This window comes from Argiope bruennichi, chromosome 7 (assembly GCF_947563725.1).
Source record: "Argiope bruennichi chromosome 7, qqArgBrue1.1, whole genome shotgun sequence".
Lineage (NCBI taxonomy): Eukaryota > Metazoa > Arthropoda > Arachnida > Araneae > Araneidae > Argiope > Argiope bruennichi.
In genome coordinates, this window is record NC_079157.1 from 58627184 (window position 1) to 58644550 (window position 17367).

At 28.2% G+C, this 17367-nt stretch overlaps 2 protein-coding genes across 2 annotated transcripts in view; both read left to right on the forward strand.

The window, feature by feature from the left end:
* The window catches only part of LOC129976158 (fatty-acid amide hydrolase 2-B-like), a 230863-nt gene extending 218043 nt beyond the window's left edge, over positions 1–12820 (forward strand). Inside the window, exons 6-8 of the mRNA XM_056089587.1 lie at positions 1829–1983; positions 10533–10631; positions 11583–12820. Of these exons, the coding sequence (XP_055945562.1) occupies positions 1829–1983; positions 10533–10631; positions 11583–12206 (878 nt within the window). The 3' untranslated portion in view covers positions 12207–12820. The remainder of the gene's footprint in view (positions 1–1828; positions 1984–10532; positions 10632–11582) is intronic.
* A 2382-nt stretch (positions 12821–15202) lies between these two features.
* LOC129974938 (techylectin-5B-like) overlaps positions 15203–17367 on the forward strand; it is a 79779-nt gene continuing 77614 nt past the window's right edge. Inside the window, exon 1 of the mRNA XM_056087742.1 lies at positions 15203–15372. Within this exon, the coding sequence (XP_055943717.1) occupies positions 15273–15372 (100 nt within the window). The 5' untranslated portion in view covers positions 15203–15272. The remainder of the gene's footprint in view (positions 15373–17367) is intronic.

Genomic DNA, 17367 nt, shown 5'->3' on the forward strand with positions numbered 1-17367 from the left:
TAAATGTTTTCTGTGGATTTTTATAGCCCATAATCACCTGGAGTATTTAAAGAAACGAAGTAAAAGAAGAATTGTGAAGCTGTTAGAAAAGATTGTTATGCATTGCACTGTTTCATGGTTTTACAGTATATTGATGTATGGAATTATGAACTATGCAAATTATTTAACTTATTATAAAATTATGAAGTGGTAATGCTTAGATATATATTTTATATTACCAAAATAAAGTATTCAGTTACCTTCAAATGCAGATTCAGAATGAAACGCTCATTGAAACAGTTATTTTACTTTAAAATACGTCATACTAATCCTCCTTTTCTGAAGTGTATCTTAACTATGCCAGTGCATTATGAAATCCTTATATAAAGTTATTCTTGATTATTGTCCTTATATATTGTTAATTATTTTTAAGATTTTTTTAGACTTTCCTTAGATTTCAAACTACAGGAAAGTGATCTGGAGGTATAGTACAATATCCTCCAAATTACGTTCAAAGATATGAATGCATTCTTCATTATAATTTATCGGGAAAAGTGATGATGATTTGTTACTCAGTCTAATGAATGATGAAGATGATTTACCAGATGGTAACATTTTATGTATGAATCATAAATGATTCGATTCATCCTGATGATATAGGCTTTCATCGCATATCCAGTTCTAACCATTTTCTCTTCATTGTATTTGTAAACCTTGATGACCAAAACAAAGAATACTTCTACTTTTTTTAAAAAATGGTTATTATTTATAAGATTTAATCCAAATAACTACATGAATACAATATTCCAAGAATTAAATGCGTTGAATGAGCAAAAAATTATCTTTCCACGGAGCTTGTTAGATACGAAATGCTGATCAGTGATGCTGAAACCTGACATCTATTCTAACATCTTAGTTGCACTTAAATACATTAGAATCATATTTAGGACTCTATACCTTATGTTTAGCACAGAATGCTAAAATTTAGTTCTTATTCCGTTAAGTGCAACTCAAACAATCATATCAAAGACAAGAACGATTATTGAACGCCGTTTAATGGTATATCATATAGTTGAGTTGAATTGTCGCTTATTTATGTCTGATGGAACCTGGTCAAATTTAGTTCTCGCGCCATTAAACACAGCTTAAAAAATCACGCTACTGAACGAAGAATAATATTGCTTCATGTTAATGAGTTGAGTTGTCGCTGTTTTATGTTAGATGCAGCATAGACATTTAAATTTAATTCTCGTGCCATTAAGTACAGTTGTATTTCGTCTTTGATTAGACAGGATTATTGAACCAAGTAATGAAGTTAAATTGTCTTTGATTATACAGATATGTTTCACACAAAAAATTCTAGTGGAATCATATTATATTTTCAACACAATCTAGTGTAAAATGAACTAACTGTTTTCATGTTTAGATATAGTTAAGTCGTCAGTTACAAAGTTTAAATTTGAATCCAGATGAAAATTATGATAAAATTTTTACTCTTCTCAGGTCATAACCATTTTTTAACTATCAGTGCAGTATCTAATATGTGTATCGTATCTATCAGTAGCTAATGACAAATCTACTGGAATCCTAATCGTATCAATATACTTATCTTTATTTTTTTACTATGGTATAATATAAACCTGTTAAATCTCAAAACGAATTGATTTTGAATGATATTTTTACATTTATTCGAAAAATTCTGAGTCTGACATTGGGAACCACAATGAAGAATTCTTACAAATTAGCAAATGCAGTCATCGAAATTCCTGCTCACACAGTTCTCATCTCAGACTTTTGATTTTCTTAAAAGCTCAATAACTATAACCGCTTTCTCTCTCATTTGCAAAAGGCGCTGTATCCAGTGAGAATCAATATCCGGTGGTCAATGAAGGTGTTCGCCAAATGATCAGCACAGGACCCATGTGCCGGTATGCAGTTGATCTGTTGCCCATGATGAAAGTGCTCTCCGGGGATAAGAGACAAATGCTCAGATTGGACGAACCGGTGAGTAAAATCTTTTCTTGTCTTAAAAAATTAATTCTTTGGTGTTTGTTTATTTCAAGGTAGAAACAAAACAATTAAAACTAATATATAATGGTTATAATTTTCGCCCTATCATTGCATATATCTGTAAAAACTCGAAAATAAAGGAGTTGAATACTGAACCAAAATTTATGAATTTGCAAAAAAAAAAAAAAAAAAAAAAAATGTCTACAACAGATTAAATAAATATGAGATGATTATTGAATCATTGAAATAATTCAACCTTACATATTTTCTATTTTTTAATTACCTCAACTCAATCACTACTTTTTTTAATTTCGAATTCACTAAAGAAAAAAAACTCTTATGTAAGTATATATATCTTAAAATAATTGAAAGAATATATAAAATAAATAAAAATATATAAAAATAATTGAAAGAATATTCGAATCTCTGGTTTGAAACATAATTGTTTTAGGTTTGGTCCGTCTTCTATTTTTCTCTGAAATATTCTCTAAATTATACAACAACAATAAAGTGAACACAAAATTATCCAAAGACAAAGGTATTAGTGTAAATTATGTTTAAAAATTATTAAAATTAGAGAAAAAAATTTCATGGAAATAAAATTAGTCTTTGTGTAAAAAATATTGATAAAAATTGATACTATTTCAAATTTTAAAGTGATATGAAAATGGATTTTATGCAATAATATATGTTGAAGTTAGTTAAAGAAAAATTTTTTAAATGTTATTCAACTTTAAATAAAAATATAATAAAAGTTTTTAAAAATTATTTTTTGCGAGCAATTACTTCCAAAGAAGTAACAACGGGACAGGGTTTATAGTTTTGACCCAACAGTATAATCTGCAGTGTTTAACGAACAGTTTTTGCATCATGCATGTAGCATCGTACTTTTACTTTTTCGTATATAAAGTATACAAAGAGAAAACTAAAATGTTTTCTCTTTGAATACAATTTGTTTGTATTTAATTTGTTGACAATTAAAATATTGTCAACAAATTCGAACTCGAGATGTTGATAAATCTCCAGATTTCATGTCTCTTTAGGTCCTAAAAAATATTTTTGGAATAATGTCTGTTTATCGGTAGGTCAGTCTGTGACAAAGATATCTTAGAAACGCTTTGAGCTAAATGGATGAAATTGGATATGTAGTTTTTATACCAAAAGTTGCAAATTAACGTGATAACTTCAAAATGAAGAAAGCTAGAAGAATAAAATTTTGTATATATATATTTAAAATCTAAAGTGTAGATATCGATCAAATTCAGAACCAAATCCATAAATGGGTTGACTTTCTGTCTATCTGTACTTTCACAAGCATGTTAAAACAATAACTGAAAAACGGAAGGACGAATATTTCAAATCTGATACGTGATTTTGTGACAACAATTATAATTCTCTGCCAAATTTTGGTTTCAGTCGTTAGAAAAAACGCGTCTAAAACACTAATTCGATTTTTTGGGTACTATTAATCGCATGCAAAGGATTAATCGCCAAAAAATCGTCCAGGTTTTAAATTTAGTAAATATTTAGTAAAAATGCTAAATTCATGGCAAAGATCAATATTTCCTATTGTTTGCCAATAGCCTGCAAGACATTCATGGCTTTACCCAAACACCACAATTTTAAGTGGAGGATAATTAGAGCGTATGCAAGAAAGTTTTGGACTGGCCGCTTCTATTAATTTTGAGATATAATTAAAAAAGGTCAAATTATAAACATTTTAATGCTAAAAATTGTATACAAGATTCTATGACAAAGAATTATGAAATATTATACTTATGGCTAAAATAGTGTTTCCATATAAGCATTTTTATTTTGAACATTATCAAGCGAAAAATGAAACACTTGCTATAAACTAGTTTTTACCAAAAAAAATTATTTAATTTAATGATAGTTTTAAAGTTTCATTCTGGAAGTTAATAACAAGTTTTTCTTTAAAAGCGGACTTCCACTGTTGTTATACAGAAACAAAAATCACAAGAGAAAGATTTTAAAATACCAAATAGAAAACAGAATTTAAAAATGCTTGCACAAATATATTTTATCGTGTGAAAATCATTCGGTCCGAGTCAGTAATGTAACTATAATGAATTTCAAAGAAATATTATGTGCTATTTCTATATTCGTAATAAATTACAACTAAAGGTTCTTTGGCGAAATGTATGGCTTAACGCGAAATTAAAAATATTTTAATAAGAAATAAACAAATATTATAATTGACTAAAAAATTTGACTTCGAGATTTTCGTAAATTACCATGGTTTAGATTTCTAAGGTTAAAAAATGAAATTTATCTATCTCTGGATATCGTAACCAAAGACAAATCGAGCTAGATGAAGGAAATTTAGAATATAAAAGTTTAAAATCAAAATGGCTGATCATTTTGTAATTTTGAACGAAATCCATCTATAGGTTGTCTGTGTATCTGCCTTATTTTGTTTATAGAATACGGTGATTTTAAAACGTTACAACTTAGTTAAATGAAATATGATATGCGGTACTGATCTATAACATGTTTAGACTCAGAAGATTAAAAAGAAGAGGCTCAAAGAACATAGCCACTTCCACTACATTACGAAATCATATATAAAAATACATCTGTTGTAAGTAAATGATTGTTCAATATTGTTTAATTAGATAAGATTAAAGATGTAAAAAAATAATTTTCTGGCTTATATTTACAAAACTAAGACTTCAAAAGAAATTTGAAATATTTTTAATTAAAGATAAAAAAACTATAATTGTTTATAAAATTTAAAAATAATTATTAATAAAGAAGGACACAAGCATTGGCTATTTTAAAAAATTAATAATTATCAGGTAAAAAAATATATTGTGCTCCATTAGACTCAAATTTTTATCAAATTTGTTTCATGTCATCATTCAAAAAGTCTAAATGCAAGTAGGCGAGGACTAAAAGCTAAAAAGTAAATCGAAATTCAAAGATGATGAAAAGAAACTTTCAGCGATTCCATTCGTATTTCCATCTCTTTAAAAAGTCGTGTTTAAAGTATCAAGTGATGAAAAAAAAGGAAAAATACAAACCTTTTAACATCTGCGTGACATTTGGCTCTGCGCCACGAAACAGCAGTCAGTTTTCAAGTCCGCATTTATGAGGTAAGCAATTATTTTTAAACAAATAACGCATTTTACGCCAGATAGTTCTGCTTCGAAAAACATGTGGGTTCGGAATTTTTCAGCACTTCTGAAGACGAAAGTGAAGTTTAACGATGATTATTACACTCAAGATACTTCTAAAAAAATAGGAATTTCAATATTGACTTTTAAAATACACATATGTTATTGAGACTTGTCAAAGAAATTATAATTCATATGCGAATGTATGCAGTTTTATAAAACGATGTCAGGCAAAAGTTTAATAAACAAATTCAAACATCTAGTTCTAGGTATGAAAGCATGCTGATATTTTAGGATTGTTTCGTCTTTCGTCTATATTATTTTTAATAATCTTAATTATAGCAATGATAACGTGCACTAAAATGTATTTAATGTCGTTACAATATGAAAAATGCAAGTACATTGAAAATTTTATTAAAATTAAGGAAAAAATATTTCATGGATATAAAACTAATGTCATTGAAAAGTTTTTTTTAACATTTTAACGTGAATTAGAAAGCACGATTTTCATGTTTTGCCTATAAAGCGTTTTTAAGGTGTTCTTTATCATAATTATCGCATGAGACAATTTCAAAATATTCTAAACTATAAACATTATCATGTTAAAATTCTGTGTTTCGTTCTTCTTCCTATAATAATTATAGATTAAATATCATTTCCTGTATTAAATGAAATTCAGCGTTACAATCAGAATTTTGCTTGACAAATATGAGAACATTGAGCTAAAAAAATATTTTAAAACACATTTTTGTTTAATATATTAAAAAGTAAAAATTGTTTTTGCTTTATTTTTTTTCTACTTTTTAGTCTTTAATTTGTAATTCATTATAACAAATATAATAGAATCGTAAAAGCATTCTTTTTTCAAATTTTCTACTAACTGGTGCCACTTATATGGAACCAGAACTTGCTTTAATTAATCAATTGGTTGGTCCTGAATATAACGAATCAAGGAAATGAATATACACCAACTTTCAACACTCTGCCACATCAAGAAGTGAGTGAAAAATGTGTAACAAACCTCTACCTTTCCAGGCATGTTACTAGTCAAGGTAAACTTCAAGCCATATCTTTTTCCTCATAATAGTGATAGACTACTCATTTCGTTTATTCGACATTATTCAGATATAATACAAGAGTTTTGCATGATAAATACAAGAAAAAATAAAGAATTGATAACCTACTAGTTATTGTTTAAAGGCTTTATCACATCACTTAAAGCACGATAGACTCTTCATCTTATCTTCAACAATAATCCACCATGATGATAAAGTTAAGGGAAATTAGTTAGCTGATAATATTTCGTAAGATTTGCATTCTCTATACTCCTATATTTACATCGTTTGTAAATATACTAAAAATGAAAGTATGGAGAGAAGATTAGTAAGGTCAATGCGTTGGAATGATGAAATCATGAAGACCCAAGATTTACATATGATCATTTTCTAAGACGTGTACTTGCTTCATTTGTAAATTAATGTAAACTCCTAATTATCATCGGAATCGGATGACTTGCCAACTGATATGGTTTCCAAAATTATCGGCAAAGGATATAAATCAACAAGAAAACACTTTTGAAGAAATCTTATTTGTCTTATGAATCTATAAGCGCAAATAATAAACAGAAAATTTCATTAATTACAAATCTGCAAGATTATTTATTTACAGAAGCAGTACATCAATTGTTTTTTATGAGAAGGGGGTTATTAAAACGCCTCTTCTTTTATTTGTGACTGAACCTTTTAAAAAATATATTATAATTAAGAATCGTGGATAATTATCAAAGTGGTTAATCCATCCATGAACATTAAAAAATTTATTTCATGCTAAAATAACAACGAATGAGATGAAGTTAACCTAGCCATTCACAAAAAGGGCATACAAAATCTTGGAGACACAAAGTAAAATTTGCCACCTGAAAGATTTACAAACAAATCCATTCAACAAACAGCAACACAATTTCTGCATTAAATCAATCTCAAATCAGTGTTTCCTCTTCGATTATAAGTTTATAAAAATTAGAACGATAGAAATAAAATTAGTATGGCTTTGCATCAGCGTATTTACAACTAGGAAGAATAGGTAGTTACTTAAAGTAGCTAGGCTGAGATGCTGCCACAAGCAGGTCAATAAAAAAGTAATAATTTTCTAAGTTCCACAAAATACATGAATCAGCCACTAGGCTTTTCAAAAAGATGGTTGACAAAATATTGTTGCCATATTTTTCTTCCAACTGATTTAAAATTGATGACTTCTAAATTGATTATTGATGTAAAAATTCCAAATGCTATGTATGATAAAAGATAAGGATAATATTATCACTATCAAATATAATTCGTTAGATTCCTATATAATTCATTACGTTCATTATTTAATTGTTCGAATATTTAGAAAACCAAGCATCTGGTTCAATAATATTGTGAACAAAATGCCGGGAAGTCTGAAATCATAATACAAAAGTGAAAAAAGCACGCATTCACAAGGTTAATAAAATAAACATATTAAAACAATTCATTAAATGTGAATGTGTGAAAATCATTAACGAAATCACCATCAATTCATTAATGAAAATGTGTTGAAATGCAAAATTAAATTGACCATCTCATTAAAAACTCTCATAATATGTACTACCTAGGAACAGCAAAATATCTAAATCAGCTAATGACCTTTTGCAGAAGGATAATCAGCAATATCCAAGTTCTATTTGATTTAAAATCGGTGACCTACATATTGATCAGAACTTTCAAAACCGCTAGTACTTAAAGAATCGCATTTAATATTTAGTAATGTCAGTAATGTTTTTTATCGTTCTTTTACATTACCACCACAATATGCCCTTGTATTTGGGATAGACCTGATCTTATCAAATGCCATAAATTTGTAACTGTATCGGTCAGCAAATTGAATGTGCGCATTTTTCCGCCAGAGTATGAGTGAAAAAACGCTTTTTCGAGATAACTTTAAAGGTATATTGCAATTAATTGAGCCATTTAACAAAAAGTTATCAGCCTCTAGAAAGTGCTGATGGAAAAATGTACTTAACATCATTTTAACACCCTGCCAAAGTTGACAATATTGACTCGGCAGAAGTTATTGGAACTTGTTTGAACTGGTTTCGGACAATGTCTTAGTATCTCGCAGCTATATTATCGAAACGTTTTCTAGCTTTTTCGAAAAGACATTTTAGATAGTGAGAAAATCATTAAGGGGGAAAATTCTGCACGTTTTGAATTAAAAATAAGAAGAAAAAATCGGCTGGAATAATCTTTCCTCGACTTCCACAAATGCATACCAAAATTTTACATTTTGTAGTTGAGAAGATCAAATATGCATTTTACACCTCTTTACTTTGATCAACAAAATTCAAAAGTTGACACTTCAGTGCATTTTCTTGTTTCAAGTGAACAAATCAATTCTGTTTTTTACAGTTTGTTGGTTTTTATGTTATCGATTTCATGCATACTTGAATAAAAGTAAAGACGAGCAATCAACGCTTATTGGATTTAGTACTGATTTACAATTCTGAAAATAAATCCACATGCTAAATGTCGTCTATCTTGTCTTTCTCATTTTTGGTGGAGAAATAGAAAACAAAATGGTACGCATTTGTATTTAACTTGGAGAAAATTTTGGAAAACCTCCAACAGTCAATCCGATCACAGAGAGAAATTTTAATTGTAATTTTATGTATATTTCTTAACAGTGAAACGTTTTTCTAACCCTTAATTGCTAAACATTGAGAAACCGCAGCCCAAACCTTCATTGTAAGGATATAGTTTACTATGCAGAGAAGAATCAACTTCTATTCGTTATACAACAAACTACATATAATATATTAATAGTTTCATAATGATCTGAATTCATTCAGCGTGATTTCAGAAAATATCTAGATATCAAAATGTGAGCACTGTGGCTGATACCCAATTGCACAATTGCGTTAAATTTTTTAAGTAGACTTTTTTCAATTATTTTTTTTAAAAAATGTTTAACTTTCTTCCTAAAATGTATTCGCTCTTACGTATATATATAACAGTGCCGGGTTAAATCTAGGCAATCCAATTTCGCTCTGCGCCCTAATTTCTTTACCAGGTATTTTTTATAATTTAATCTTTTCATAAACAGTGTTTAAGTACAAGTACTGTAATAAACTGAAGCAAAAGAATATTTAACTGCCGGTAATATCCGAAAGAAGAGATTATAATATCTCTAGTATAAAAAAAATTAGATTTAAAAATAATTTTAAACAAAAAAAAAAAATGCTGCTAATAATTTGGAAGATTTTTTTTTCAATGCATTCGTAGTCTAAATGCTCTTACAAGTTTTGAAAGACTTGGTGAGCTAGTTATGAGTCAAGTGAGCTAGTTGCGAAAAAATTATATCCCATTAACCTGTAAGTGAATTTTGAAAACGTGAAAAAAGTCCTAAGATGAGTATTCCGAAATTTAAACGGCACAAGACTTTATTTTGAATAAATCCACGTACATGACAGTACTTGATTCAAATGAAATCACAAAATTAATTTATCCCCCCCCAAAAAAAAAAAACAGTAGGAGTGGTTGTCTCAAATCTTTCCCGCATATTCTCTAATAAACTTGTCATGAGAGAGAAAGTCTTGCATGATATTGGCGTATAATAGCTACAAAATATTAACTTTTGATGTGAATTTAGCATTTTTACTAAATTTGGCGAGGGGTTTTTTTTCGAGGGGGGGCTATTAATCCCTGGATGCGATTAATAATATCTGAAAATCGAATTTATGCTTTAGACATGCTTTTTGCAATCAACTGAAACAAAAGTTTGACACAAAACTGCGCTTGTAGTTACAAAATTCCATATTAAATTTGATATATTTAAGTCACTGAGTTTCTGAAAGTACAGACCGACAGACAGTCAATCCGTTGTTGTTTTTGGCTCAAACTTTTACAGGTATCATGTTAAATCTGTATATCGAATATTAGCTGCTTAGCTCTCTTCGTTTTGTAATTATCGTGTTGGCTTATTTTCGAATAGCCAAATAGATGGACTTCCTCTGAAAAAAATTTATTCAAAATTTGATAGAAATCTTCAAATTTAGTGAAAGGAATGCCAAATTTCAGCCGTCTATTCACAGACAGATGGACATTTTCCAAAAATGTGTTTTTCGAGCCTCAGGAAGCTCTAAACGTGGAGATTTGTCAAAATCTCGAGTTCGAATTTTTTGAAGATTGCAATATTTCCTCTATATTTCGTACACTAGAAAATAAAAAATAAATTTCGTATAAAAATTTCGTACACTAGAAAATAAAAATAAATCGTGCAACTTTGAACTCCAATGTTACAGGAGCCCTTGGAAATCACATACTTTGCCGATTGGATAATCCAGAATTGCGTATATGGATTTAATAACCTTTTCTTCTTTTTTCATAGGTGAATGTGAAGAAATTGCGAATTTTTTACATGGAAGATGACGGTGGATATCCCTTCCGAACTCCAGTGTCGCGTGAAATGAAAAAGGCATTGAGGAAGGTATTCAAAAATCAACAACAAAAAGAAACTTTCTTTCAGAGATTTATTGCTGTGATGAATGGACTTAATAGAAGAATTTATTTCAAATGAAAGATACTGATATATATTTTTTTTTATCTTTGATTCATTTCAGGCACACATATTTAAATATCTTTTGGAAATGTTATGTTCCAAGCGTATGAAAAAAGTTAATTAATTATATGTAAATTAATTACTTATATTATTTTTTATGTAAATTAATTAACTGTATTATCTATATTAACAAACATTTATTTTTAATCAAAAGCACATTTACAGTTGTAATATTATTTTAAATCTATCTTTCTTTCTTGTTATAAACGGCAGAAAGCAAGAATTTTCATAAATGTAAACCTTACAATTTTAGTACTCAGTGGTAATTTACCGAAACTAGTAAAAAGTGCTGTAAAGAATGCGAAAACGTTTAAGATAAGGACGTAAAAGGATGCCGGATAATGTTATTCGTCCCTGTACGTTGTAGTATCAATAACCTGCATTTACAAAAATTATTAACCTACAGGTTGCATTCAAAATTTGAATGCTTTATTATGCATATTTTTCAATACATGTAGCAATTACCTGTTGGACTTTGAAATCAAGGTATTCATTTGATTCACGATATACTTACTTTTTAATTTACAAATTTATAGAATTCATTTCCAAAAAAAGCAATTCGGAAAGCATAGCTTTAGATGCGTCAATTAATTGTAACTGCTCAATAAAAGAAAATGCAATATTAATGCGAAGAATACAGTATTTTTATTACTTTTCTAACCTGTTTCTTGATTTGATGTTATTATTAAACATTTTTCAGGCAGTTTTTAACAATTTTTTCCGTAAAATTTCGAATGATCTGATCTCAAGACATGTGATATATTATTATGAAAATATTTCAAAACTCTAACCTGTTTTTAATTTTCATCTTTCAACTAGGCTGTAAGGCATTTCGAAACCATCTGTGAAGTGAAACCCCAGAAGATATTCCAGGAAAAATTACAGGACGCTGTGGAGACTTGGGTGTGCGTCGTCGAAGCTCTTAATGACCAACAGCTGCGCAATGAGATCGTGGGCTATCAGAAAAAGCTGAATTTCACAAAGGAAGTCTTCAAATCCATGGCTGGCAAATCCAAGCATACATTTCCAGTCATCTGCTTGGCCATACTCGACAAGTACATTCGAAATTTCGATGTCAAACTGGCGGAACCTTTCTTCAAGCTACGGGATGAACTCCTAGAAGAATTCAACCAACTTTTAGGAGAAGATGGCATCTTCCTGTACCCCACGTATCCAGATGTAGCACCTTACCACATGGAAATGTTATTCCGACCCTTCAATATCGGATATAGCGTCATCTTCAATATTCTTGGTTTGCCAGTTACCCAATGTCCTCTGGGCCTTGGTGACAAAGGACTTCCTTTAGGAATGCAAATCATTGGTGCCATGAATCAGGATAGGGTGACGATGGCTGCTTCTGTAGAGCTAGAAAGGGTGCTCGGTGGTTGGATCAGCCCGTGCGATATTAGAAAGTCATCGATCAAGTTAACGGAAGTTGTGTAAAACCTCCTATTACTTCTCAAGACAAAGAACTTGGTAGCTCATTTCTTTTATCTACATTCTACAATCAGTATGATTTCATTGTCAACCACCCAACGCAGTTTTCCAAAGAGAGGGATTCTTATACTATATACCGATCTACTGTCATGTCTCTTAATTCATAGCTGTGCTATGCCATGTTATTTCGTATAATATATATCTTAGACAAAGCATATTAACGCAAAATATCTAAGTGTCAACTGTTGAAGCCTAGGAAATTACCACGAGTTTTAAGATTTGATTTATCAATGAAAAACAATTTTAATCATGTGCCAACTGCATTGACACAAGAATATGCATTTATTTAGTCACTCATAATTCAGAAACATAAATATCGTTCTTCAGATATCGTCCGATGTTTTAAATGATTCTTAAACATTGCCTGTTTACATGTTATTCGAAACAAGATCTCTCATTTTTATACTATTTTAGTCTTTGTAGAATTATATCAGTGTAGTTTAGTTTACTTAAAGAATTCTCATTATTAATTTAATGGTGGTGTTTTGTGTTTATTCATTTTGGTGATTACCATTTTGGCTCTGATTTTTAGGAGAAATATTACTGGATTTTTGTACATACTGAACATTTTTTTCAATAAAATTATATAACAGAAAATTATATATTTCAATATTTATTTCGTTATGCAAGTTTTTTTAAATTTCGTATTATACGTAACATTTTTATTTCTAATACCAATACTAACAAAAGATTTATAAAATAAAATTATCGATATTATATATAAGAATACTATGAAAAATGTGATGGATAATATGTATTTTTGAATACAAATACATACAAGTACAATGTATTTTTGAATAAGGTTTCCAACATGAAAATATTCGTTAAGGACTTTTTGTAATATGAATTTTATTTAATTTCATCTGAGATTATTAAATTATACTATAATTAGAAATGCAAAGAAAACTTTTCCAAAATAATAAAATCGCACGTCATTATATATTCAAAGAGCAATCAATATTTTAAATACGAAATAAGAGTTTACAAGAACTCGGAAAACGAAACGAAACGAATAAATTACGTTTTAAACAGGTATACGGTAGGCACAATCTTAGAAAATCTTTTTCGGGGAGCCTTCATACCAAATTACTCCAATCTCTACAGGAATCTAGGGTAAATCGATGAGCACAAATGAAGAGTTCGATATACTTATATAATAGATATAATCTTAGCTGTTTTTTTCAATGATAATCAGCTTTTTTTAATATTTTCAGAACCTAATTATCAATGAATCGATTTATTTTATTTAAGTTTATTTTCAATTATATGGCGCGAACAAAATGTAAACTTGAGGAAAGGTGATTTCAGGATTTCCTAATATATATATATATATAATAATGGATTATAAACTAAACACTGAGTAGAAAAATAAAAAATAATTAAAATAAAAAATCTGCTTTTAAGTACACAAACAAAAATGCACTTTAAAAAACGCTTTTATTAAAATTATGCATCCATTGATTTTGATGATAACAATTTTCGTGTGAAGTTGCTTCATAATTAAAGGGAAGAGGAATTAGGGTTTGAAGGAGATCTAGCTTTTTTCGAAACCAATTAAAAGAACGATACAAGTGAAGGCAACAACTCCTTTCAAAATTTTCCTAGCATTTAAACTGCAGCTATTTTAGAAGAATTACTAAATTTGCCAATGCATGAATCTGTATTAAGAAAGTAAATGCACTTTTTGACAGATGGATGCTTTAACATAAGACTTTAAGCATATAAATTCTGAAATAAAAGAAAACAAATATGCTAATAGCATGCACTCATGTTTAAGCAAAACATGAATTTGAATTTAGGATGTATGTCTATTCTGAAATAATATACTTTATTCCATAATAAATTCCAATATATCTATTCTGAAATAGCATACTTTATTCCATAATAATTCCTGTGTATATATTCTGAAATAGTGCAACTAATTCCTTTAGAATTCCGGTATATCTATTCTGAAATTACATACTTTATTCCATAATAATTCCAGTATATCCATTCTGAAATAGTCTAAGTAGTTCCATAATATTTATTCTAAAATACAACATATAGTTTTATGAAACAAAACTGAAATAATGGAAAATAAGCATAGAAATAATATTCACTCATCTTTTAATAAAACAGAATTTTTAATTTTTAATGTTTAATTCTAAATTTATGTTAATGTAATTCCTTCAATGCCATTTTATGATGAAATAATATTATGAAACATTTAAATACAGTAAATTGCCATTAATTTGGAGCAGACACAATCTGGATAATTAGATAATTGACAGAAAAAATTTCTTAGGAAAGAGAAACAAAATTTCTTTGCAACATACTGATGACTATGGAGCAATATTGTTACATTTTGTGTGCTTATTTTCTGTATTCGAATATCACTTCTTGAGCATATTAGGTAAAGTCAGTGGTTTTGCTGGTTTTGCTAAAAAAGATTTCTTCCGCATATTTTTTTCTCTCTCAGTACGATCTGAAAAACTTTTCAGGTATTTGTTTAAAGGGAATTGGCTTGAATGACACAACAGCCACATGACAACGTATTAATGCATAGAATATGACTTCACATTGTTTTACGTCATACTTTGGTATCATATCTTTTTTTTTCTGGTGCGTTTAATCTCATACTGAACAATAACAAATTTTACCAGAATAAAGTTACAAGTCGCTTAATACTCATATCTAGAAAGAAAATTTTTAGTAAAAATGTTTCATCTTTATCAACAGTTTCTGAAAAATATGGATACAGTCAACAGAAGTTTCTCTAACCAAATAAGACATAAACTCAGCATCTCTTTTTTCGGCCTGTGCAACAGATGAAAGTTATTTGCTAGCCAGGGCGATAAGGGTGACGCATATATTTCTAAAAAAACTGAAAAGAAAAGAAACACATGGCCTTGCAAAAACCCCAAGCAAACCCGCTGAACACTAAACAGTTACATTGACTACAGTTGTAATTTTCGGCACGTGCTGAAACACTTCTTACTTTCTTTTGCCTACGAAATATTCGTATTGTACATCATGAAAATTTTGCATTTAAAATTTATCATAATATTTGGCATGAGCTTTGCCATAACAGAACAGCAAAATTCTACCGACAGAGCACCACCTGGGCGAAGAGGTTAGTGAATTTACAACATTTTTCTTAATTTGAAAGAAAAATCTATTCTGATAAATTAAAAAAGACTTGTAATGAATGTGCTGCTCTGAAATGAATTAATCATGTGCTTTGCAACCATTTAATTTTAAATCTTTTGTAATATAAAAATTCTTTTTAGATAAATCCATAATAAAAAAAAACATATTTTGGAATAAAAAGATAGATTCCTAAAATTAATTTTTAGAAGTTTATATATAAAATTACCTTTTGTAATAAAATATCTTAAAATGCTTAACAAAATTATTCGTTTCCAATTCATTCGAGAACAGATAAAATATTCTTTTTATTGTTAAACGCACAAAAGAAAAGACAAAATCCTCAAGCTGATAGCTCGCAGTAATTATTAAAAAAATGCTGTTTCTATAGTACAATATTTAAATATCTGTTACATAAATAAATCTAAAAATAAATAAATAAGTTCTTTAATATTAATAATAATAATATTCGTTTTGCAAACCATACATTAAAAAAATTGATGTTCTTATTCATTCCGGCCAAAATAAAGCGTTGCTTAGCAACCTTTTGCTGAAAATTTGTTTGAAACTATTGCTGTCTTATAAATTCTGAGAACATTGAAACAGGAACAATTCTTCTAGAAGATTGTATAAAAACCACATTCAATCAACTTAAATTTAATTACAATGATAAAAATTTGTTTAAAAAAAGGCTTTAAAAATATTTTTACATAGCATTAAAATAAATAAATTAAGGTATTCAAGAAATTAAATAAATTTCGGTATGTAATTAATTCATTTTGCAATAACCTATTATTGACATATTAATTACAACAAAATATCGCGAACATTTTTATTATAAAATTGAATGGATATTCATGTTTTAATCTAATATATATTGGAACAAATCACAAGCAGCTTGAAATGTAGTGGAAGCCAAATATGTGTTTTGGTTTACAAAAGCATTCAACATTGCTAATTAAATCCAAAATGCATATGACTTCGCATTTATATAGTTTATTATTTATTATTACCACAATGCTGCATCTGCATAATAAAATAACTGTATTAATTCAGTACTGAGTTTAAATGAATTCACTTTCCAAAGTTAAATTTAACAATTTTTTAACTTTATCATTAAATTTAACTTCCATAAACTCTAGCGCATCAGAAAAGGTGAAAATTTTACTATAAAATTCTATCTTTACGAACATAAAATGAGCAACGATCAAAAACTTTTTTTAAAAATTATAACATTTGATAAAAATATCATGAGAAACGCAAATATCATTTGCTAGAATCTTATAACTAGTGAAAAGTTTTTAAATTATACAATTCTTAATTCTAAAATTAAAATTAAAATACTTACCAAACAATTGAAACTGACTGTGACATGATAAAAAAATGTTGGTTATTCTAAAAATGTTGAACAGTTCTTTTTTTTTTTTTTAAATATCGTAATTTATAAAATAGTTTGGAATTTTGATGGTATTGCCAAAAGACAAAGTAAATATATATATAACAAACAATATTTTCTATAGTTCTTTTTTTTAAAATAGCGTAATTTATAAAATCGTTTGGAATTTTGATGGTATTGCCAAAAGATAATTTAAATATGTGACAAACAATATTTTCTATATATTAATACTGTAATTAAAACTTATCATGAGGCATTAATTAATAATTTTAAAGAATAAAAAAATGTTTCAATAAAAATTAAATATCGCTTATTATTTGATAATTCACTAGTAAAATTTTAAAAACAGACAAATAAAAGCTTTAAAAAAAATTTTAATAAAATTTTACAGCTACTGATAGTGTATTAGCGACATTTTTTTAACCGATTCATAAATATGAGGAGTTAAAAGAAGTGTGGAAATAAAATTAATTTAATGTTCAAAAACAAAGATACAACATATTATATATGTACAAAAAATGACAGAAACTTTTTCCATCTTTCAGCGAACTTTTTTTTATTCGTCAGCACTGTTATTTTTCTCAT